At 48.6% G+C, this 22,968-nt stretch overlaps 1 protein-coding gene across 1 annotated transcript; it reads left to right on the top strand.

The window, feature by feature from the left end:
- Positions 1–968: 968 nt before the first annotated feature.
- Positions 969–22,249, top strand: JMJD6 (jumonji domain containing 6, arginine demethylase and lysine hydroxylase). Its single transcript, XM_074970559.1, has 7 exons — positions 969–1,339; positions 4,026–4,414; positions 6,327–6,613; positions 7,896–8,031; positions 9,382–9,520; positions 16,556–16,683; positions 18,480–22,249. The coding sequence occupies exons 1-7, from the start codon at positions 1,211–1,213 to the stop codon at positions 18,514–18,516; spliced, it is 1,245 nt and encodes a 414-aa protein (XP_074826660.1). The 5' UTR covers positions 969–1,210; the 3' UTR covers positions 18,517–22,249.
- Positions 22,250–22,968: the final 719 nt, after the last annotated feature.

Here is a 22,968-nt window from a genome sequence, read left to right as displayed (position 1 = left end):
TAACATGGGATCACAAAATAGGAAAGATTGAAAACTGCTGATCTTAGTGGAATCATATGGAAGACAGAAAGCCTTTTCTTGCTGTCATTAAAACTCATGCTGATTTCAGTGGGAGTTTTGCCAATGCAGTGTTTTAACACTGTACAATTTTACCCTAAATTTCCATCTAGTAGGACTTAAAACTATCTCTTGAAATTTATGTTAAATGGAACTCTGTCTGGAATTCCCTCCTGCAACCCATGATCTCAGGATCTACCCTGGTTTCCATCATTCCATCTTTTTTAGAAGTCTCAATTTCCAAAAACCCAGTGTTTGGGAGCTTTGCACAAATCAATATTGTTCTTATGGGGATGATGGCTTGTTGAAAAAGTTTGGGTTTCTTTACCATGTTTCTGACTGTGTTGTGTCATTGAACCAATGAAAACAATACAATAGAGACCAACTCAGATGAACAGTTGTTACAAAAGGTAAAAGCTAATCTGTCACTGTGGTGATTCCACTGGCTACAGACCCCCCCCCCATTTTAACCCTGCAGAGCCCCAACCCATGATAAGCTGAGTCACCTGAGCTCCCCTAGGAGTCAGAGGAAAGGGACTGAGAGTGCTGCTCTGTACATTTAAGTGTCTGAAAAGTCAAGGGGCTGGGAGTGAGTGGAAGTGGAGGAGGATGAAGAGAAGAAGGGAAGGACATCAGGGAGAGCACAGAGAAAGTGGAGCGCGGGGGAACCTGGAGAAGAGAAGCACAAGAAAGGAGGATGGGTGAAGGAGGGAGCTCCCCTGCTCAGCCCTAGCTGCCTCCCTTCTTGTCCCCTCCCTACCTCTGACGTTTCCTTCCCAAGATGGCGGCAAAGACCCCACCTCTCCGGGTCCACCACGGCCAATCATTGCTGGGGATGGGCAGGGGCGCGTGGCGGAAGACACGGCAATGACCAATAGGATCGCGCCGCGGCGCTCGTGGGCGGGGCTCCGGTCTGGCTGAGGTCGAGGTAGCGGCAGGGGTGAAATTTCTCGAAGCCTCCAGGCCGCAGGTTTGGCGGAGTCCCGGGCGGCCCTGGGCCCTGGCCAGGAACGGAGCCGGCGACGGGGCCGGGATTCCCTAGCGGTGCCGGTGGCAGCAGCAGAGGGTCCTGGGGCCTGGAGCGGAGGAGGCGGCTGTCGGGGCCCGTCCGGGAGCGGAGGAGGCGGCGGGCCCCGGCCCCGGGTCGCCGAGTATGAACCACAAGAGCAAGAAGCGGATCCGGGAGGCGAAGCGCAGCGCCCGGCCCGAGCTGAAGGACTCGCTGGACTGGACCCGGCACAACTACTGCGAGACCTTCCCGCTGAGCCCGGCGGCCTGCACGGTGCGGACCAGGCTAGGGGGAGCCCGGGGGTCGGCTCCTGCCAGACCCGAGCCTGGGGAGGTGCACGTGGGGGCCGGCCGGGAGGGGGCGCCCAGTTCCAGAGCTGAGCTCCAAAAGGGGGGGGGGGAGGGGCGCGGACGCCCAGTTCCAGAGCTGAGCTCCAAAAGGGGGGGGGGAGGGGCGCGGACGCCCAGTTCCAGAGCTGAGCTCCAAAAGGGGGGGGGGGGGCGTGGACGCCCAGTTCCAGAGCTGAGCTCCAAAAGGGGGAGGGGGGGGCGCGGACGCCCAGTTCCAGAGCTGAGCTCCAAAAGGGGGAGGGGGGGGCGCGGACGCCCAGTTCCAGAGCTGAGCTCCAAAAGGGGGAGGGGGGGGCGCGGACGCCCAGTTCCAGAGCTGAGCTCCAAAAGGGGGAGGGGGGGGCGCGGACGCCCAGTTCCAGAGCTGAGCTCCAAAAGGGGGAGGGGGGGCGCGGACGCCCAGTTCCAGAGCTGAGCTCCAAAAGGGGGAGGGAGGGGGGGGCGCGGACGCCCAGTTCCAGAGCTGAGCTCCAAAAGGGGGGGGGGAGGGGGGGCGCGGACGGCCAGTTCCAGAGCTGAGCTCCAAAAGGGGGGGGGAGGGGGGGCGCGGACGCCCAGTTCCAGAGCTGAGCTCCAAAAGGGGGAAGGGGGGGGGCGCGGACGCTCAGTTCCAGAGCTGAGCTCCAAAAGGGGGAAGGGGGGCGCTTTACGGTGCAGCCTGGCCCGGGGGTGTTGGTTCCTTGGCAATGGGATCTCCAGGCTGAACTCGGATCTTGGGGTAAAGAGCCTAGAGTCTCTGGTAAAGGAATGGTGGAGTGCCCCCCCCCCTCCAAGATGCTCCAGGAAGAAGCACCTAGCAAGGGGCTTGGTGTGTCCCCAGAGCAACCATCCAAGGTGTGTGTGGGAGCTCGCAAAGGGGAAGATGGGAGACTCCCCCTGTCCCCTTTAACTGCCCCACATATGAAGAGGAGTGGGGGAGGGCACAGATGGCTCTGTGGTTCCCTAGAGCAGGGGTTCTCAAACTGGGAGTTGGGACCCCTCAGGGGGTTGCGAGGTTATTACATGGATGGTCATGAGCTGTCAGCCTCCACCCCAAATCCTGCTTTGCCGCCAGCGTTTATAATGGTGTTAAATATATTAAAAAGTGGTTTTAATATATAAGGTTGGGGGGGATCTCACTCAGAGGCTTGCTATGTGAAAGGGGTCACCAGTAAAAAAGTTTGAGAACCACTGACCTGGAGGCAGGAGGTTGTACTGGGAGAGCAGCGCAGTGCTGTCGGACCGGTGGTCTAGTACTGTGAAGCCAGCAAATTATTCACAGCCAGAGGTACAGCTGGTACTTTGCAGGCAGCTAAGAAATTGCCAGTGCCTGGCCCAAAGAGCTTTAGTCTAAATTGGGCATCGTTCAAGCTGTAGGAGAGCAGTGGACTGGCCAGATAATGGCAGAGGGCAGTGTTGCCTTCTTACAAGAAGTAGCTGCCTCCTTACTTGAGAGAGGGAGAGAGCGCCTCCTGCTGCTCTTCAGTTAGTGTGACTCCTAGAATTCAGGGGTGGAGCTCTCCCCTGCCCAGAAGCTCGTCAAGCACGTTTTTGGTGCTGGAATATGAGTGGGGGAAGGGGGCAGGAACTGTAGATAAGTCCACATATTGCCCATTAAAGGAAAGGAAAATGCTTGGAAATGGAAAAAAGCTATTGTCATTTGGTTAACTGCCCTAGTGCTGCATGATTGTTGCTCCTACAATATTTAACTAGGTGACTTGAAAGGAGAGTCTGGGAGATACATAGAAACGTCTGACGAAGACAGGATGGGGGAATCAGAGGATGATACAAAATGAAACAAAATAATAAAAACAGGATTGTTGACAAGGGACTTGGGAAAACTTGTTTTCTATAGTGCTGTGTATTTTTACTTAACACAGGCATGCCTACTGAATTCAAAGGTAGCTTCTAAATCCCTTCCCCATGGTATCAGGGGGAGGAAAAAATAAATTCTCACATCACAAATAGCAGAGTAAAATGCTGTGCAAGGGGAACTGTTTGCCAGGCTGCAGGCTGTGGATTTCCTTACCTCTAGTGCATCTTGCGTCACCTCTACAGTGAAGAGCATTAAGCAAAATTTAAATATGCTCATATAGCTCATGATAGTGATGTGTGTAGGAGCAGGGACAGAGGCTTATTACAGTTGGGAGCTGACAGTGCAGTATTGTGCAGGCGAAGCCTAAAATGGCATGCAGTCTGTGTAATGTCTCCATATCCTCTAGATTTGAATGCAAGTGTATCCTCTAGATTTGCCCATGTAAGCGTAGGCCAGGCCTAAGCTGCATCTGGTAAATTTACACGTTAGGTTGACATAGTTACAGCACTCAGGGGTGTGAAGAATTCACATCTCAGAGTGCTGTAGCTATGCCAACTTAACCTCCGTGAAGACACAACTAGGTCAATGGAAGAATGCTTCCATCAGCCTAGCTACTGCTGCTTGGGGTGCTGGACTACCTACAGCAATGGAAAAAACCTGTTCTGTCACTGTAGGAAGTGTTTACACTATGGTACTACAGCTATAGCGTAGACATAATTTTAGGGACCGACCTTTAGAAACTTGGCCTGTGGTGGTGATGACAGTTTGTGGTGCATTGCAGTTCTTTTTTCCCAACTGTTCTCTGATTTTACAGGATAATGTGGAAAGGGCAGATGCACTCCACTTATCGGTGGAAGAATTTGTTGAGCGGTATGAAAAGCCTTATAAGCCTGTAGTCCTGTTGAATGCTCAGATGGGCTGGTCTGCCCAAGAGAAGTGGACTCTAGAACGCCTGAAACGCAAGTACAGGAACCAGAAGTTCAAGTGTGGTGAGGACAATGATGGGTACTCTGTGAAGATGAAGATGAAATATTACATAGAGTATATGGAGAACACACGTGATGACAGCCCCCTTTACATCTTCGACAGCAGCTATGGAGAGCACCCTAAGCGTAGGAAACTTCTGGAAGACTACAAAGTGCCCACGTTCTTCACTGATGATCTATTCCAATATGCAGGAGAGAAGCGCAGACCACCTTATAGGTACAGTATCTATGGGGTGGCGATGAGATGGGGATTCCAATTTCTTCTGTCACTTGCTCATGAGCAGACTAAATTTACTTTGATTATAAATATCTCAAGATTATCATGCAAATACAGAACAGAGAGGAGAAAACTCAGAATAAGGACTCCTGAGTTCTGTTAACAGCTCTTGGTACAGACTTGCTTTGTGACTTTAGACAAGTTGCTCTGTGCCTCAGTTTCCTCATCTGTAAAATGAAAATAATGCCTACCCCAGAGCCATGTTTTGTGGCTGTAAAGTGCCTTTGAATTTTCAAATTATGTTACTGGGGTCAAATTTACTATTAGTCTTCAATGAGACTTTGGTTGTGCTTAAGTCCAGCCCTGCTAAAGCAAGCAGTATTTTAGGTCATGTATAGATTAGGGCTAAAACTCTACAGCAGCAGTGCTGTTGTAGCTCTTCAATGTAGACAGTATCTGTCTGCAGAGGTAATCCACCCTCCCCTGAGAGGCAGTAGGTAGGTTGATGGAAGAATTCTTCCATCAACCTAATGCTGCCTACACCAGGGGTTCGGTCAGCATAACTGTGTCTCAGGGTTGTGGATGTAAGTTTTCAATGTAGACCAGTCCTAGGAAAGTGTCAGGTTTAGGTTAGACTTAGCTAGTTCATGTTAGCTCCATACTTCATATAAGCTCTGCCTCTGAAAAGTCAATGGGCTTCTACATTAGAGTTTTTACCTTAACTGCCTATCAATTAACTGTAATTGTCTCAAAGTAGCAAAGTCTTTCTGAAAGCTGATTTAGATGCCCCACACACATTTGGACTGGCCTGCAGTACAAAGTTAACATCGATCCAACTATGTAGCTCAGGGATGTGAACAATTCTTGTGTTGGGGGTATTTGCCATTTCCAGCACTGTCACCTGGTGAGCTGTAGCTCATGAAAGCTTATGCTCAAATAAATTTGTTAGTCTCTAAGGTGCCGCAAGTACTCCTTTTCTTTTTGCTAGTCATAATTGATGATCTCAAAGCATCTTATTGAAATAGTCCTCACAATTCCCTTGTTTGAGTGCTGAATTCATAATCTCTCTTCTGCCCACACAGGAAGTAGATACCTGCATTTATTTCCTTCTCTTGTGGACATCTAGTAATAATTAACCACACTTAAGATATCAGTATCTAGTATGATAACATTCTTATGTACATTTTCATATACTGTCCCAGACCAATTGAGATCACTAAGGATGGGTGTAACTTTAAGCCTTCGAAGCAATAGTTCTCTGCATGGAGAAAAATGACTTGCACACTTGCATATCCTCCCAATGAGGCTATTGGAGGATTAACTATGACCAGGTAAATGATGCAGTAGTGAATAGAAAGTCAAAAGTGAACAGTGTGTGGGTGATGGGAGCTGTCTTAACTTCATCTTCTTATCCCTTACCTGAAGATGGTTTTTGTTTATTCCTCATTGGAACAAGAATTGTAGAACAGTACATCTATAGATGCTACTCACAACCAAGAAAAAGCTTAGAAAAACACAATTACCATCTTATACACCAGGTGGTTTATGCCCTTAAAATAGATATAATCCTAATCTACTGAGAAACAGTTTCTGGTTTCTAAACTATTTTTATTGTAATATAAACAAACCCTTGCTCCAAGAAACTAAGAAAACAATTGCCATTGTTTGTATAGGTCCTAGGCAAAAATGTTATGCACCTTTTGCTGCAGTATTAAACTAACAATCCCTATAGTCAATGCTTTGCTGCAAACTCTGCTTCGGGTGCACAAAGAAATATATAGAGAGCCATGTTAATTTCAGGCTGTGGTAGAAATGGAAGGGAAACATGCTTGCTTAATGGAAAGGAAAGTTCATAGAAGAAAGTAATTATCTCTTGTAATGCACCTGGATGTTTTTTTTCCCCCATGTGCAGATGGTTTGTAATGGGCCCACCTCGGTCAGGAACAGGAATTCATATTGACCCTCTGGGAACCAGTGCTTGGAATGCCTTAGTCCACGGACATAAGCGCTGGTGCCTCTTCCCTACCAGCACTCCCAGAGAGTTGATCAAAGTGACGCGGGAAGAAGGAGGGAACCAGCAGGATGAGGCGATCACTTGGTTCAGTATCATATACCCTAGGACGCAGCTCCCCACCTGGCCCCCTGAATTCAAACCTCTGGAAATTGTGCAAAAACCAGGCGAGACCGTCTTTGTGCCAGGTATGTGTGGCTGTCTTCAATGGAAATCTGTAGTAGTATGGGAGAACACATATTTAGATGTATCCTTGTTGAAAAAGTATACACACTTGTCCTCCATTTTCCAAACTGTACATTGTTTCAAACCATTTTCATGTTGCTCTTTGAATATCCAAAACATAAATGTGAAGTATGTTCCCCTGTTACAGGGGACTGATGGCATAACAAGCAGGACATGAGACACACAACATGCAGTGTGTTTGGGAAAGTGATCCTGAACTAAACTATACAGTGAGGAAGTAATCAAAGCATGAAAGAATAGAGGCCTTTGAAGACAAATAACTTTCTCTTATTCTCTGTTTGTTTTCTTGGGGTTACTGACAGTGTAACAAATGACAGGATTTGTGAGGTGTGAGGAAAGAGTTGTGGAAAGATGCAGACAGACCCTATCCATCTTATTTTTTCCACAACTTTAATTTCAAATGAAAGATTATGCCGTAGCTTCTAAAAGTGTCTCTATTAAAAGGGCATAGCATTTCTATGAATACTGCACTGAGTCAAAGGATTACAGCTTTCCAATAGGGGCTTATGTATGGGGGGAAATTCTGGAATAAGAGAGCTAGGAAAAAAGCCTGCAGGCAGTCTTCTGTATTTGGTCATCATATGGGGAAGATGTCAGAGTGTGAGTGGAGGGACCCCCTAGTATGAAGGTTTGACAATCAGGGTTCAGAAACTCAAAAGAAGAACCGAAGGTTTAAATCCCTAAAATGAGCGGTTGAACCAACTGATTGTATGCTGTATTATTGTACTATAAAAGTATGTCAGTAAGGCCTTTTATGGAGGCTTGTAGTGTTCTGAACTTGATTGTCATGAGATGTGTACAACTGTGGTTATGACTTTATAATGTGCACATAAATTCATAACCACAGAAAGGTCTAATGTACATACAACCCCACCTCTTAATATGGGCTCCATTAGCTATTGCTGATTCTAGCTGCAGAGGAAGGATATTTCAGTGATTAAGGCCCTTGCCTGTGACTTGGGAGAATCAAGTTCAGTTCCCTGCTTTGCCACAGACATCATGTGTCACTTTAGGTAAGCCACTTAGTCTCTTGGTGCATCAGTTTTCCATCTGTAAAATAACAGCACTGGGGTGTTGAGGGAAAATGTATTAAAGACTGCGAGATGCTCAGATACTGTGGCGATAGGAGCCATATTAAGTATCTTAGATAGATGTATCTACAGTACTTTAGGTAAACAATAGAAAAAGTGTATTTAAAAGTTGCTCTTGCATTGCATTTTGTAGGTGGCTGGTGGCACGTAGTTCTCAATCTCGATACAACCATTGCCATCACACAGAACTTTGCCAGCTGTACCAACTTCCCTGTGGTATGGCACAAGACAGTAAGAGGGAGGCCGAAATTATCAAGGAAGTGGTACAGGTAACGGTGCAGTAAATTCTGTTCCTATTTCTAATTTCCAGGTAGTTGAAGGGATAGTCCAAACACTTCTTTCAAAGCAAGACATGCAGCTGGAATAACACTAACAGTACATACTCACGTGTGACTTTCTTGGGGGAAAAACACATTGTGTCATTTTAAAGACATGTTTTCTAAACTGTGCCCTGCTTTTTAGAGCAACTTTTCTTGGCTCCCTCCCCTGTGAGTTGGTAGCTTAGTCTTGCTGTTTGGGGAAGGATCTGATCTGGATTTCACCTCTCATGGAGCTGACTTGATGCATTCAAGTGATATGCATGAAACTCAGACGATGCAATCTGAAAATTCTTTGCCAAGCATGATAAATTGTAGAGGCAGTAGGTTAGTAAACTAATGCTCTAAGTCAGGGATTCCCAAAGTGTGGTTCATGTTCCACGGGTGCTGCGTGTGTTTGATGTTCCATCAGTTACTTCACAATTTTTAAGGTGGTACGTGATCCAATGTACTGGGAGTTACTGCTCTAAGCATTTAAGGGGAATGTAGTACTGGTGAAAGGATTTACGTTAGCGGGCGTGGAGATGGGAGTTCTGTTGTTTGCCTTGGAGATGGAAGTCCGCTATCCCCTGGAAGGGATGCATCTTTTCCCCTGATCTGAAGAGATTACTGCTATGGTGAGAGTATCTTCTTCTCCCTTTCCATTCGCTCTCTGGCTCTGCAGAGACCACCATCAATGAGGCTAATTGTGATGTGGTTCTTGTGACATGGACGCTGCTCTAGTGGGAGGAGCTGAGATTCTGCTAACTAGCCATCAGGTAGCAACAACTTTAGATCACTGTTGAGGTGACTCATGTTTATCCATTTAATCTAGAAGTGAAAGGCTTCATATGTCTTACTGATCTCTAGAGCTGTCTAGTGGCCCGATCTAGCATCTTATGGAAACCTTTAAATTCAAGGTATTTTTCTCACCCAGTAACCTCTGAATATAAGCACAGTTTACTTCTAACTACTTTAAGAATAATTTTTAAAAAGCAACTCCGTTACCACTGCTAATTCTATCCTCCCTTCAGGAGGACCTTATTGATATCAAAACCTTGTTAATGTCCTCTACTCTGATATTCTGTGTTAGAATATTAAATTGAGATAAAATAACTATGGAAACTATATAAAAAGCCATCAAAGCTAGAGTGCAGGAAGTTGCACAATGTTAGGTGTTGCACCTTGCTAGCGAATCATTATCTGCTGCTTTTTTACTAATGTGGCAATGGACAGATTTTGTGGAGTATGCTAGTGTAAATTAAAACATTCTTTTGTTTCTCATTATGTGTTCTAAATGCGAATCATGATGGTTGTGTTTAGGATCCTAAAACAAGAGCATCCTGAGCTGGCAGTGTTGGCTGATTCAGTTGATCTACAAGAATCAACAGGTATTGCTTCTGATAGTTCCAGTGATTCCTCCAGTTCCTCCAGCTCCAGCTCCTCAGACTCTGATTCAGAGGTAAGGATTTGCCACTGCAAATGACCCTTATCCCATGACTACGCTACCCTTTTCAACCAGTTGTCACAGAGTGTGGGGAAGTCTGGGCCCTGCACCCCTGTTCCTGGGATTCACCGTGACTCTCAGCCAGCCAGTAAAGCGGAAGGTTTATTGGACAATATGAACACAGTCTAAAACAGAGCTCGTGGGTACAACCAGGACCCCTCAGTCAAGTCCTTCTGGGGGGGCAGGGAGCTTAGACCCCAGCCCTGGGGTTCCCTGCGTTCCACCATCCAGCACCAAACTGAAACCAACATCCCACCCCACCCCCTAGCAGGCTCTCTCCTGCAGCCTTTGTCCAGTTTCCCAAGCAGAGGTGTTACTTCCCTCTCCTGGCTCAGGTTATAGGCTCTCAGGTCTCCCATCCCCAGTGAAACTCTCCTGCCACATTCAAAGGTCAACACTCCATCCTTCCTGCTACGTCACATCTCTCCCCTCTTCGAGACTGAACTGAGCGGGGTCACTCTGACCAGTGACCTGGGGAAGTTCAGGGCCCCCTCTCTGGGACAACGCATCCGCTACCATGTTGGCACTTTCCTTCACATGGACCACATCCATGTCATAATCCTGCAGGAGCAGGCTCCACCTCAGGAGTTTGGCGTTGGCTCCTTTCATCTGGTGCAGCCAGGTCAGGGGAGCGTGGTCGATGTACATGGTGAAGTGTTGCCCAAAGAGATATGGCTCTAGTTTCTTGAGGCCCACACCATGTCCAGGCATTCCTTCTTGATGGCCGCGTAGTGTTGCTTCCAGGGTAGCAACTTCTTGCTCAGGTACACAATGGGGTGTCTCTTCCCCCTTTTGATCCTCCTGCATTAACACCGCCCCCAGTCCCGTGTCTGAGGTGTCGGTGAACACCATAAAGGGCTTGTCAAAGTCTGGGTTTGCCAGAACTGGGCCACTGACTAGAGCCTCCTTCAGCGCCCGGAAGGCCTCCTGGCACTGCTCGGTCCAGACAACCTTGTCTGGCTTCCCCTTCTTGCACAGCTCAGTGATGGGGGTGGCTATGGCGCTAAAGCGGGGCACAAACCTTTGTTAGTATCCTGCCAACCCAATAAAGGCTTGGGACCTGCTTTTTGGTGTGGGGAGCGGGCCAGTCTCTGATCACCTCCACCTTAGCTGGTTCTGGCATTAGGTGGCCGCTACCCACCCGATGGCCCAGGTAAGATACTTCAGCCATCCCCACCTTGCACTTCTCAGCTTTTATGGTCAGCCCAGCCTCCTGGAGTCGGTCCAGCACTTGTCTAACCTGGGACACATGGTCCTCCCAGGTCTGGCTAAAGACACAGATGTCATCAATATATGCCACGGCAAAACTCTCCATCCCCTTCAGTAGCTGATCCACCAGGCACTGGAAGGTGTCCGGCGCTCCCTTGAGGCCGAAAGGCAGGGTCAGGAACTCACAGAGCCCCAGAGGGGTGATAAAGGCTGATTTCAGCCGGGCATCTGCATCCAGCGGCACTTGCCAGTATCCCTTTGTAAGGTCCATGGTGGTAAGGTATCGAGCTCCTCCCAATTTGTCTAGGAGCTCATCAGGCCTGGGCATGGGGTAGGCATCAGATACAGTGATGGCATTGAGCTTCCGATAGTCCACACAGAACCAGATCGACCTGTCCTTTTTGCGGACCAGCACCACCGGCGAGGCCCAAGGGCTGGCAGATGGCTGGATCACCCCCAAAGCCAGCATGTCCCTGACCTCTCTTTCCAGGTCCTGAGCAGTTTTCCCTGTGACTCGGAAGGGGGAGCATCTTATCGGCGGGTGCGATCCTGTCTGCACCTGGTGGACAGTCAGATTAGTGCCTCCAGGCTGGTTGGAAAACAGCTGTCGGTACGGATGCAGCACCCCCCTGATCTCAGCTTGCTGAGCAGGGGTTAGTTGATCCGAGAGAGGAATTGTTTCCAACGGTGAACCAGCTCTGGTCCCAGGAAATAGATCTACTAACGGGTCATCTCCCTGCTCCTCCCAATGTCCACACACGGCCAAAACCACATTCCCCCTGGGATAATGTGTGTACCCGGTTAGACAGCTCCACCACATAGTTTACTTCATTTAGCTGCTTGACAACCTTGAAAGGGCCTTCCCAGGCAGCCTGTAGTTTATTCTTTCTCACGGGGATGAGAACCATCACCTGATCCCCGGTGGCGTAGGCATGGGCCCATGCCGTGCGGTCATACCAGACCTGCTGCTGCTTCTGGGCTCTGGCCAGATTCTCCCTGGCCAGGCCCATGAGTTCAGCAAGTCTCTCTCGGAAGATCAGGACATACTCCACCACTGACTCTCCATTGGGAGTGGCCTTCCCCTCCCATTCGTCTCTCATCAGGTCCAGGGGGCCCCTTACCCTCCTTCCATATAACAGTTCGAAAGGCGAAAATCCGGTAGACTCCTGGGGTACCTCCCTGTACGCGAACAGCAGGTGAGGTAAGTACTTGTCCCAGTCCTGCGGGTGCTGGTTCATAAAGGTTTTCAGCAGCATCTTTAGCGTCCCATTGAACCTCTCCACCAGCCCATTGGACTGGGGGTGATAAGCTGAGGCCCAGTTGTGCCAGACCCCACATTTCTCCCATAAGCACCGGAGCACGGCCGACATGAAGTTGGATCCTTGGTCTGTCAAGACTTCCTTGGGGAACCCCACTCGGCTGAAAATGGTCAGGAGCGCATCTGCCACAGTGTCTGCTTCAATGGAAGCTAAGGGCACTGCCTCGGGGTAGCGGGTGGCAAAATCTACCACCACCAGAATGTATTTCTTCCCCGACCGGGTCGTCTTGCTGAGAGGTCCCACTATGTCCATGGCCACCTTCTGGAAAGGCTCCTCTATGATGGGCAAAGGTCTCAAAGGCACTTTCCCCTTGTCCCAGGCCTTCCCCACCCTCTGACAGGGGTCGCAGGATCGGCAATACTGCCGGACAGTGGTAAAGACCCCAGGCCAGTAAAAGTTCTGTAGCAACCTCTGCCGGGTGTGCCGGATTCCCTGGTGCCCTGAGAGGGGGATGTCGTGGGCCTGGCAACCTCTCCTTATGGTCCGTACCACACTGAGGTCGGCCAGGTCCCTGAGCTTCCGCAAGGAGGGATCTTTCTGCACCTCGGCCTGGAACTCAGCGGCTGGGGAAGGGATGGGGACCGGTTCCCTCTCGCTGGCCAGGTCTGAGGCTACAGCCTCTCTGAGCCAGGCCCCTCTGTGCTTCCTCCCCACCAGTGTAGAGTCCTGCGCCTTCGGTGTGGTACCCTTCTCAAGGTTGGGGCGAAGTGCCCCTCACCAGCTCTCGCTACGGGTCACAACTAGGGCATTCTGGGGATTGCTTGGCCAGTCCTCTAGGTCCCTCCCCCCATCTAAACCTCAGTGGGCAAATGGTGGTGCACCGCCACGTCCTTGGGGCCCTCCTTGGCCCCCCATTTCAGGTGTACCCTTGCCATGGGCACCTTGAATGGGGTCCCGCCCACCCCTGTCAGGGTCAGTTAGGTATTGGGCACCACCCGATCTGGGGCCACCACCTCGGGCCGGGCCAGCGCCATTATCCATTGACCTTCCTCCCATCCACCTCCAGGGGAACAAGGCACTCTCTCCAGAGGGTCAGCCCCTCGCCCACCCTGTAAACTGAGAACCCTGAGTCCAGAGCATCCAGCCCTCTGGAGGAGCTGGCCTGGGGTACTCTTCCCTCCTGAGCAGATGGTAAGCTGGCAGCCCCCCTTGCCTGGGCCGTCTGCCCCTCGTCCAGCTGGGTCCCTACCCAGTTAATCCTGTGTAGGTTGGGTCTGCTCAGTCTGTCCCTGAGCCTGGGGTACTGGGTCCATACGTGGCCTCTCTGGCCACAGTGATAGCAGCTCATGTCACGTTGGTCCCCTCGAGCGGGTCGGATGGTCCTGACGCCATGCGTTCCCCTTGGGAGGGGGTTCTCCATATTTCCCCGCTGGGAGGTCCCATGGTGACTCTCTCTCTACATCGTGGGGGGCCTGTTCTTTTGGGACTCCTCCCTGCTACCCCCTGACCGACTGTTCACAAACTCGTCGGCCAGCTGCCCTGCATGCTGTGGGTTCTCTAGCTTTTTGTCCACCAACCATAGCCTCAGATCGGGAGGGCACTGTTCATATGTACAATTAGGTCAAGCAGGTCCCCTTTAGCTTGGGCCCCAGCTGTCTACTTGCGGACATATCCCTGCATTCAGTTGACCGGTTGTAGGTATGTGACCTCAGGCGTTTTACGCTGACTCCGGAACCTTTTCCAGTAAATCTCGGGGGTCCACCCAAACTCACGGAGCAGGGCCTTTTTGAACAGTTCGTAGTCCCCTGCATCTGCCCCTTTCATTTGGCTGTACACCTCCACGGATTTGGGGTCCAGTAAGGGGGTGAAAAACTGGAGCCTGTCTGCAGGGTCAACCCTGTGCATCTCGCAGGCATTCTCAAAGGCCGTCAGGAAGCTATCTATGTCCTCCCCCTCCTTACGCTGGGCCAGGAAGCACTTATTAAAGCTCCTTGCAGTCTTGGGTCCCCCCTCACTCACCGCAGCCGGGGCCCCACTACTCCTGTCTGGCCAGGTCCAGCTCATGCTGTCTCTGCTTCTCTTCATGCTGCCTGTTTCTCCTTCTCCTCCCATTCCTGCTGACACTGTTTTTCATGATCCTCCAGCTCCCTCATTTTCATCTCCCTCTCCCATTCCAGCCGCCTCCGCTCCAGGGATGGGGAGCTCCGCCGGGAGGATCCCCTGCTGGCTGCTGGGGTCAGGGTGCCCTCGGTATTCACTGGGTTTCCCATAACCCCTCCCCTAGGCATAGGTAGGAAGGGTCTCGGGATGTCCTTGGCAGCAGTCTGACCCCTCTCAGCCTGGTCAGGCCCCAGGGCCCACACTGCGTCCACCGGGCGGCTTCCCTCAGGGACAAGGATCGGGTCATCCAAGTGATCCTTCTCCTCCAACTGGGCAATCAGCTGTTCCTTGGTGGACCTCCCAGTGTGCAGCCCCCTCTGCCTGCACAGCTCCACCAGGTCACTCTTAAGGCATTTAGCATACATCTCCCTGCTGGCCACTCGCAGGCCTGTGCAGCTTTCCACGGTTTCCAGGAAGAACTCCTAGGGTGCCAGTCCTTCTTGAGGTCACCACCTCTTTGCCAGGGTCGAGCTGCAGACTCCTCCGCCCCTGGGACCGCTCGCTGCAATCCACCAGCGGACCCTGTTACTGCAAAAGTCCTTCTCTCTGGTCACACACTCCCAGGGGTTAACCACCCCCTGAAACCGTCTCTCTCTGAATCTTCAGCACGCCTGGTCCCCATCAATCCCCCTTTGTTTTACTCTTCCCCAGGCACTTACTGCAGGAAGCGCCATTCACGGGGTGCAGTACATCCCACTTCTGCCACCAGTTGTCACGGAGTGTGGGGGAGTCCGGGCCCTGCACCCCTGTTCCTAGGATTCACCGTGACTCTCAGCCAGCCAGTAAAGCGGAAGGTTTATTGGACAATAAGAACACAGGCTAAAACAAAGCTCCTGGGTACAACCAGGACTCCTCAGTCAAGTCGTTCTGGAGGGGCAGGGAGCTTAGACCCCAGCCCTGGGGTTCCCTGCGTTCCACCACCCAGCACCAAACTGAAACCAAACTCTCCCCTCCCCAGCAGGCTCTCTCCTACAGCCTTTGTCCAGTTTCCCGGGCAGAGGTGTTGCCTCCCCCTCCTGGCTCAGGTTACAGGATCTCAGGTCTCCTATCCCCAGTGAAACTCCCCTGCCACGTTCCCAGGTCAACGCTCCCTCCTCCCTGCTGCGTCACACCTGTTGTCGAAGGAGTCATGTCTGTTTCTTTTCTAAAAATACATACATCTCCCTGACTCACAATTCTCAAGTGGGTTTGAAGATAACTGTTGAATAAATGTTAGACTCCAAAGTTAAATCCGAAATTGCAGAGGAAGCTAATAGTGTGCAAGTATAAAGCAAAGAACTGGACCAGTGGGGATCTTGGTGAAAGCTTTAGTCTTCTGTGAGGGGTGGTCCACTCCTCTTGCCAAAACAAACTTGGCTATGAGATGTTCCTGATTCTCGGGACCACAGACTCTTTATGCTTTTATGCTTAATGTACTTTGTGCTGCTGCTTTCACCATCTTCCAATGGCTCCACTGGCTTCCCATTTGTTTTGGCATCCAGCTCCTTGCAGATCTTCTTCCCTTGCTTTTAAGTTGCACAGATGTACTCCCAACTTCTTTGAGACCTTGTCACTCCCATGAGTAGGGACTCGTGTAGGCCCTGCCGCCTCTCTCCGGCCAGACAGTGTCACGTTCTGACACCTGGAAACATTCTTCTCATTTTCTCTCCCATCCTTCAAACTTTCTTCTTTTGCTACTCAGTAGCTATATCTATTAACTGACTCTTATTAAATGTCATAACTAATTCTCTCAGGTGTTCAAAGGAAACTGAATGAGAGATTCTCGTCCAAAAATCCTTACTGGGAGGGAGGGTGAGTTTGAGTTCCCACCAACCTTTACAGTCTTTGAGAAAATTTGACTAGTTTAGTACTTGCACAGCACCTTTCACCTGAGGTTCTTTATTCACTTTACAAACATGTATCTAGCCTTAAATAAACAAGTAAAACTATCCTTATTTTATAAATGGGGAACAAGGCCGCAGAGTTAGGGCCAAGATTTTTTTTCAAACGTGACTAGTGATTTTGGTTGCCCAGCTTGAGACACCTTAAGTGACTTGACTTCTCAGAAAGTTCTGAGCAGTCAGTCTGAAAATCAGGGGCTTTTGGGTGCCTGATTGGAATACCTGAAAATCTTACCCTAAGTGTATTGCAGTGAGTTGCAGGGCAAGGAACAGATCTGGAAGTCCTAGTTCTTAGTCCCTTACTCTAAACATGCTCTCTTGGACAGAATTTTTGATATTTCAGGGAAGAATATGCACGATAACTTCTCTGGTGACTGTACTAGCACAGGTGTGGTTCACTGTCAGATCTTCTGAGTAATAACTGAAGGTTTGTATTTCCCTATATTGATTAGTTTTTTCATTTTATCTTTCTCTGTATTTAGTGTGATTCTGGCTCTGAGACCGAAGGGATGATGCATCGGCGGAAAAAGAGGAGGACTTGCAGCATGATGGGTAATGGTGACACTACCTCTCAAGATGACTGTGTGAGCAAAGAGCGCAGCTCCTCCAGGTGACCAGATGTGACAGCTCTTTCTTTTTCCAAACAAAAGACATTTTAATGCAGAGATGGTAGGGTTAGGTTAGGCTGTTCCATCATGCATGGGATTGGGGGGAGGATGAGGGGACTATCTAGATTGTGAAACAGCTTGCCACTGGTGATATCTTCTCTCCTCTCCCTCCTTCCCCAATTCTAATTACATTGGCCTGCTCCAAACAGGAACCTAAGATCTTCTCTTTAAAAAAGAAAGTGCCATGGAGAAATTTTACATTATTTAATAAACAGTTTTTTATAACTTTTTTCTAATCATTTTTTAATATAGAAGGAATGCTCCAATTGCTGGGGGTGGCCTTGGGAGTAGCGGGACATTTTGTGGAGAAAGTGGAATGTCCGATTCTGTGCCACTGAGGAGCATAATTGTGTGGTAAATTGGTAAAGGGAGGAATAACCAGCGTAGAACAAGTCTTGATCACCTGATTGTCCAAACTGAAAAGCTTCAAGCAACTATATACTTAGTTTTTCCTACTTCACTGTTGCCTGGACTACTTCAGTTCTGCCTACTATTCTGTTTTTGTAAGGATTAACAGATTATAAACTTCATTCTAAGGCCTTGTTGCTTTAACACTTTTTTTAAAAAAAAAAGGGGGGGGGGGGGGAGGAGCTGTGCCCAAGACTGAGATCTTAGCTGATTTGTGGAGGGGGACACTTTAAATAAATGACAACAGAATTCACTTGGTGTGAATTTATTGAGACATGGTCCTTTCTCCCATCCATGGGCTCTAACGTAAGGAGGATCGGAAAGTGTTAGGCATTTGGGAGATATTTACTACTAAGAAGCTGTGGCAAAATGCTGGATTTAGAAACCATCCTGCTTCTGAGCAGTTGTTCCTGATTCCCTTGGGTAGAAGGTACAAGCTAACCACACTAAAGTGCTGCTTGTATCAACCCCCTCACATTCATTTATGCATGCTCTAATTCATCACAGACCTTGGGTTGCTCTGAATCTGTCTTTTGGTTGTAATCTCTGTGATGAATTAGCAAAAAGATGCACATAGTACTGACCCAGCTGGAGGAGCCTCGCTTCAGAGACGCAAGTGTAATGTGCCCATGTAGGCCCCTGTCTGCTCTTTTGGTGTATATATGGCTATCTAACTTTAAGGGATACAGCACTCAATTTCTCCAGTCTTTGAATAGAGTCAAAACACCGAACTATCCTTAAACATTTGGAGTTAACTGAACAAGCATCTTATTTCCCAGCTGAGGTTCTAATCCCCTCTTATGATACTGTCCATTTCAGTTCTAGCAGCCAGTTCTGACTTCAGGCTGAGAATGAGCAGCAGAAGCTAATGAACACAGATCCTGGTTTCCTGATCTCTTAGAAATGCAAGCTATATTGCAGAGCTCCATCCTTTCTGCATTTTTTTCAGCCTCCTGCAGTGAAAACATTCATTTTAATATTTGGTATATATTACAAAAGACTAATAAGTTAGCACCTTGTCCAAAAGCCCCTCTCTGTTTCCCAGATGTCTCTTCCAGGCCTTTCTGTGTTGCAGCTCATGATTTGCTTGTTACGTCTGCCAACTCCTTAGATGACATTGTAGTGCTGGCTGGGGTTTCTGCTGCAGTTGTGTTGAGGAATACCATCAATATAAGCAGAATTGTTTCTAAGCCTTGTCAAGCACCTCAGCAGCTTTATTTAAAAAAAAAAAAAAATGTAGTCCTTTGCTTTGGCAGCATCCTGCTGTCTTGCATTGTGTTGCTGGAGGAAAGGTTATTGTCATGACAGGCAGTTGTACTTTTTTTGACAGGATTAGGGAATCTTGCGGAAGCCGCACTCACCCCTGAGAGATAACAAGAACCGTCTAGAGGCAGCTGCCACTCGAAGCTCCGTTAGCAGCCAGCTTTGTTCTACCCCTCTCAGCTCCTATCTACTCTTATGATCCTTCTCAAGTCTTCACTGCTACTTTGATCCAAACTCCTATCTTCCATCATGTGCTGACTAAAGATGACTCCTTGCTAACTATTGGGGAGAATTCCCAAGTCTAAATGACTGTGCAATGCTTAGTGCCCTTCTGTACCCCAAAAAAAGTGCACTATATGATCAGAAAATAACCCAGCTCTGGGCAAGGACATGCCATGTGTCTTACAGTTCATGAAGTTGGCAAGGAAAACAGTCTGATACCTGTTTTTAAAGAACTGTTTTAAAACCAGCAGCTACATCCAGAAACCTACCGTGCTTTGACACTGTCATACATTTACATGTACTGCACATGTTGAAACTAGGAGAGGATCTCAGCACCTTTGCTCTACACAAACATCCAGTGTATATTATACCAGAGTGCTGGAAGGCAGACTAACTCTGTTATGTACTCTAAACACCGAGGTGACTTCAAATGACTAGAAATGGCTATCTGTGAGAAGCATCTTTTGTGGTCATATTAATCTATGTACGCTCTGACTAAATCCAAATAGTCTAAGATGTGACACCTTAACCAGCAATGATCATACATACTTCTGCTTGGTACCTGCCATATTAAGTATAAAAAAGATGAACTGGCACTTGGGTGTAGTATTGGGGCTTGAGGGAACAAGAGATGAGTGGCTTCTTGTATAGTAGAAGCCACTGAAAGTCACCATCTATCAGCAGTTACCCATGAACCTTAGGTGTAGGGGGAAAACTACATAACTGAATTACAGACTTCATTCAGCCCCAGAAAGCTGCTGTCTCTTTGAGATCATGTGTTTAGGAGCTGAGCAGCACTTGCTCTGGAATCTGTAAAAGAGTACGGGAGGGGTGAGTATTTTGTCTTAAACATTTTAAAATAACACGTGATGCTTGGGTTCACACAGCTGCAGTGGTATTGTGCCAAGATAAACTCTCATCCCCAAGCAATCTACTAGGATGGTTGATATTAATTTACCAGGGCCTGTGCGTTAAAGCTTTCCTATAGCCTGCTCCCAGCCACCTTAGAGGCTGTGCTTGTGGGGGAGCGGGGAATAACATCTTTCGCTGATACAAAGAACACCACACCCAAGAGCCAGCTACTTGGGCTGTTTCTCTTTGCACCCTCATTTCAGTTTTGCTGTTTGGGAGGGGGAACTGAAAACAGAGGGGCAGTGCACTTTCTCTCATATAAGCTGCAATGCCTAGGCATTAGTGCAGAGGTCTTCAGTCATGGGGCACGCCCTCTGGGGGGCGGGGGGATGCAGAGTAATGTTTCGGGGGGTGCAGTGGGGGCCCAGTCCAACCCTCACAGGGGGTGTGGAGGGAGTGCTGCCCAGCTCTGCTCCTGGTCCGTGCCTGGGGATCTCCTGGCTGCCAGCCCTGTGCCTGGGGATACGCTCCCAGACACAGCTGCCGGCCCCACATCCGGGGTCCTGGCTGCCGGCCCAGCCGTGGCTGAAAGGGGCATGAGGTAAAAAGTTTGGGAATCACTGCACTAGTGGCTGAATTAAAATGCAGATTGGCAACCTTAACTGTGAATTTTCTGTATACAGTGTATCAAGTAGATCCCCTGAATGTTGGTTTTTAACTTGTCCTTTACTATTTGTGTTCCCTCTTCCGTCTCAGGATATGACTCAGTCTGTTGTAAAAGCGAGCCCTACTTATTTTGGTTCATCAGCAGTACAGACCTTTGTTTCCAAGTCTCCTTTGTGCCAGTCACTTTTATGTAGCAGAGAAATGGGAGGGAGTTTGGAGGTGTGAGGCAGGTGGCTCATCAGTGCATCCCTAAGCAGGGAATCCAAGGGGTGCATTTGTGGCAATGGAACACAAATGCGCAGACTTCTCTCCAAAACTGCTGCAGTCTTTCCTGCAGGGGAACCCTTCCTTAAGGCTGCTTAGATCTAAAGACGGTTTTGTGTGAAAATATCCAGATTCCCTGGCCGAGGGTGCCTGTAGTCTGCCTAGCTCAGGGGGTACATTGGCAGCTTGCCCAGAGCCTGCATGCTGCACATTATCTTCATAAAATGGAGCAAGCTGCAGCTGCTATCACTTAGAATGAGATAGGGGGCTGCGGTGGCTACAGGATTAGAGTATCCCCCTCCTAATGGCAAGGGTTAACCTGGATTATAAGGCTCTCAGGGCTGTGGTTTGGACCATTGCCTGGCTCTGAGGTGGCTAGCCGTTGCCTTCATCAGCATGGTTACAGCTGTGCCTCATCTTATTATTTTACTGTATGAAAGAAGTCTGGGCCTGAGCACTTGAAATCTGTTGTGGGGAAACCAACCTGCCTCCCACTGCCAAGAAAGCTGCTCCTTTTCTAGCAATAGCAGTCTGATGCTCCAGAGGGCAGAGCATTTCTCCATGCCTACGAACGTATCAGTGGTGTGACAATAAAGATGTCATTTAAAATGGACACAGTCTCCTTGTATTGAATGGTCTATAAGATAACATTTGAAACTAGCAATAGGAAAGGTAATGTCAGCAACTATAAGATGACTTCCACAAAGCCATCCCTTGCCTCACCTGAGAAGCAATGGCTCTGTTCAGGCAGTCTGGTACAAGGGCTGGGATTCTGAACTAGAGCGGCTCGAATGTTCTTTATCGGAACAGGTTGACTTTGCATAGAGGTATACTGGGTTTCATGAAAACTTTATTGGGAAGGTTCCTCAAGTCTAGGGTGGAATTTTTACTCAAAACCAGAGAGACAGACCCAGAATAGCCAAGGCACTCACCTGAGATGCAGGAGACCCAGATTTAAATCCCTGCTATGCCTGATAATAGGGACTTAAACCTGGGTCTCCTGCATCTCAGGTAAGTGCCCTAATCACATGCCTATAGCACCAGACACTAATCTGCTGAATATTTTATGATTTATACAAAGTGGAATAGCTTCAGCAGCAGAGCGAAAGGGACTGACTAGCCTGCTGGAATGTGAACCTCAGCATTTTTTGTGAAACAGAATTCTTGTTTTCCAGCCAACCTTACTCAGGACTGCTGGGTTGTCTTCTTAGGTCCACCACTTTCATGCTGTGTGACCTTGGCCAGATAGCTTAACCTCTCTGTGTTTGGTGTCCTCGCTATAAAATGGCAATAATATGTACCTTGCAGGGGCGTTGTGAGGCTACTTTGAATTAATGGTTGTAAAACACTTTGATTCTTCCGCAAAAGATGTTACAAATGACTGACTATGGTTAAGCCCCTATTAAGCAGGCTAGACACTTCTTTCTAAACTGGCACTAGGTCCTCCCACTAACAAGTGCTACAGTCACAAAGGTTCAGTGCTTCTGGGCACCTGCTCAGCGATAACTTCAGAAGTACCCAATTCAAAACCAATTCACCCTACGTGAACTGTGCCAAATGTAGGGGTAGGTTTCATTGAGCTCTGAGATGAAAATGTATTGGTGCCTAAACTTGGTGAATTAAGATCCCAGGTTTGCTACTGCATGTCAGCTTTGCTGTCCTCTCTTCTGAGATAGGGCACTGCTTTTCTAGCCCTGTTTAGGAGCTGGTCTGAATCAGTTGTATCCCAGGTTCACCTCTTCCCTTGTTACAGGTTAAAGGGACTGACTGGTGAAATCTTGTCAGAAATATAACTACAGTTCATAGGATGCATGTTTCTTTGAAGATACCTGCTCCATAAACATAGGGCAGGGGAAGCCTGTGGCTTCATAGAAGCTAGTAGTGGCTTCCCTTCCTCCTTTTTCTAACTGTGGTCAGATTAATGCCAACTTCTTCTCCCAGCTGCTTACTAGAGAGATGTCTGCCTCTGGTAAGATTAATGTAGAGGCCCTTTTCCTTTTGGGTGGCACTGTGAAACCTCTGTGCAGGCTGGACTCCCAGAGACAGTGCTGTGTGTTCCTCTTGGGAGGGGGGCAATGGAGCCTGCTGATTCATTCCACAGTTACAAGCCCTATCATTGCCACTAACTTCTCTTATCCGTCCTCTGCCGGGCAGAGCTGCGATGCTCTGAATTGTTTTGTCTGGATGATGATTGTGTTGCTTTTTATTTTAAATAAAATGATTATTTTGCATTACTCTATTTGTCAGTTATTATTTTTCATCTAGCAATCTGGAAAAACTACATATGTGTAGCAGGTGCCTTTGTCATCTGCTGTGCTATAGCAGCAGACAGATTAGTTACAGTAGTAGTTAAGAGGAGCCTCCATCATTGTAGCTTGGGGGGGAAGTGTCAGTCTCATTGTTTATCTCACAGTATCCCTGCTACTACCTATGGTCTCAGTCATAGCCCTGTGCTGCATGTTTGTATCAGATGAGGCCAGTACACACTTTGGAAGCTTGTGCCACCATGGAAAGCTACTAGGGACATGATGGCGGCCGGGAGAGGGACCCCC

This window comes from Natator depressus, chromosome 14 (genome assembly GCF_965152275.1).
Source record: "Natator depressus isolate rNatDep1 chromosome 14, rNatDep2.hap1, whole genome shotgun sequence".
Taxonomy (NCBI): Eukaryota; Metazoa; Chordata; order Testudines; family Cheloniidae; genus Natator; species Natator depressus.
Note: the sequence above shows the minus strand (reverse complement) of the source record. Positions and strands in the feature narration are given on the sequence as shown.

Excerpts from the sequence above, each read along its gene's own strand:
- JMJD6 (XM_074970559.1), top strand. The coding sequence starts at position 1,211 with ATGAACCACAAGAGCAAGAAGCGGATCCGGGAGGCGAAGCGCAGCGCC. Across the intron at positions 8,032-9,381 it reads TTATCAAGGAAGTGGTACAG|GATCCTAAAACAAGAGCATC; the intron begins GTAACGGTGCAG and ends GGTTGTGTTTAG. Across the intron at positions 9,521-16,555 it reads CCTCAGACTCTGATTCAGAG|TGTGATTCTGGCTCTGAGAC; the intron begins GTAAGGATTTGC and ends CTCTGTATTTAG.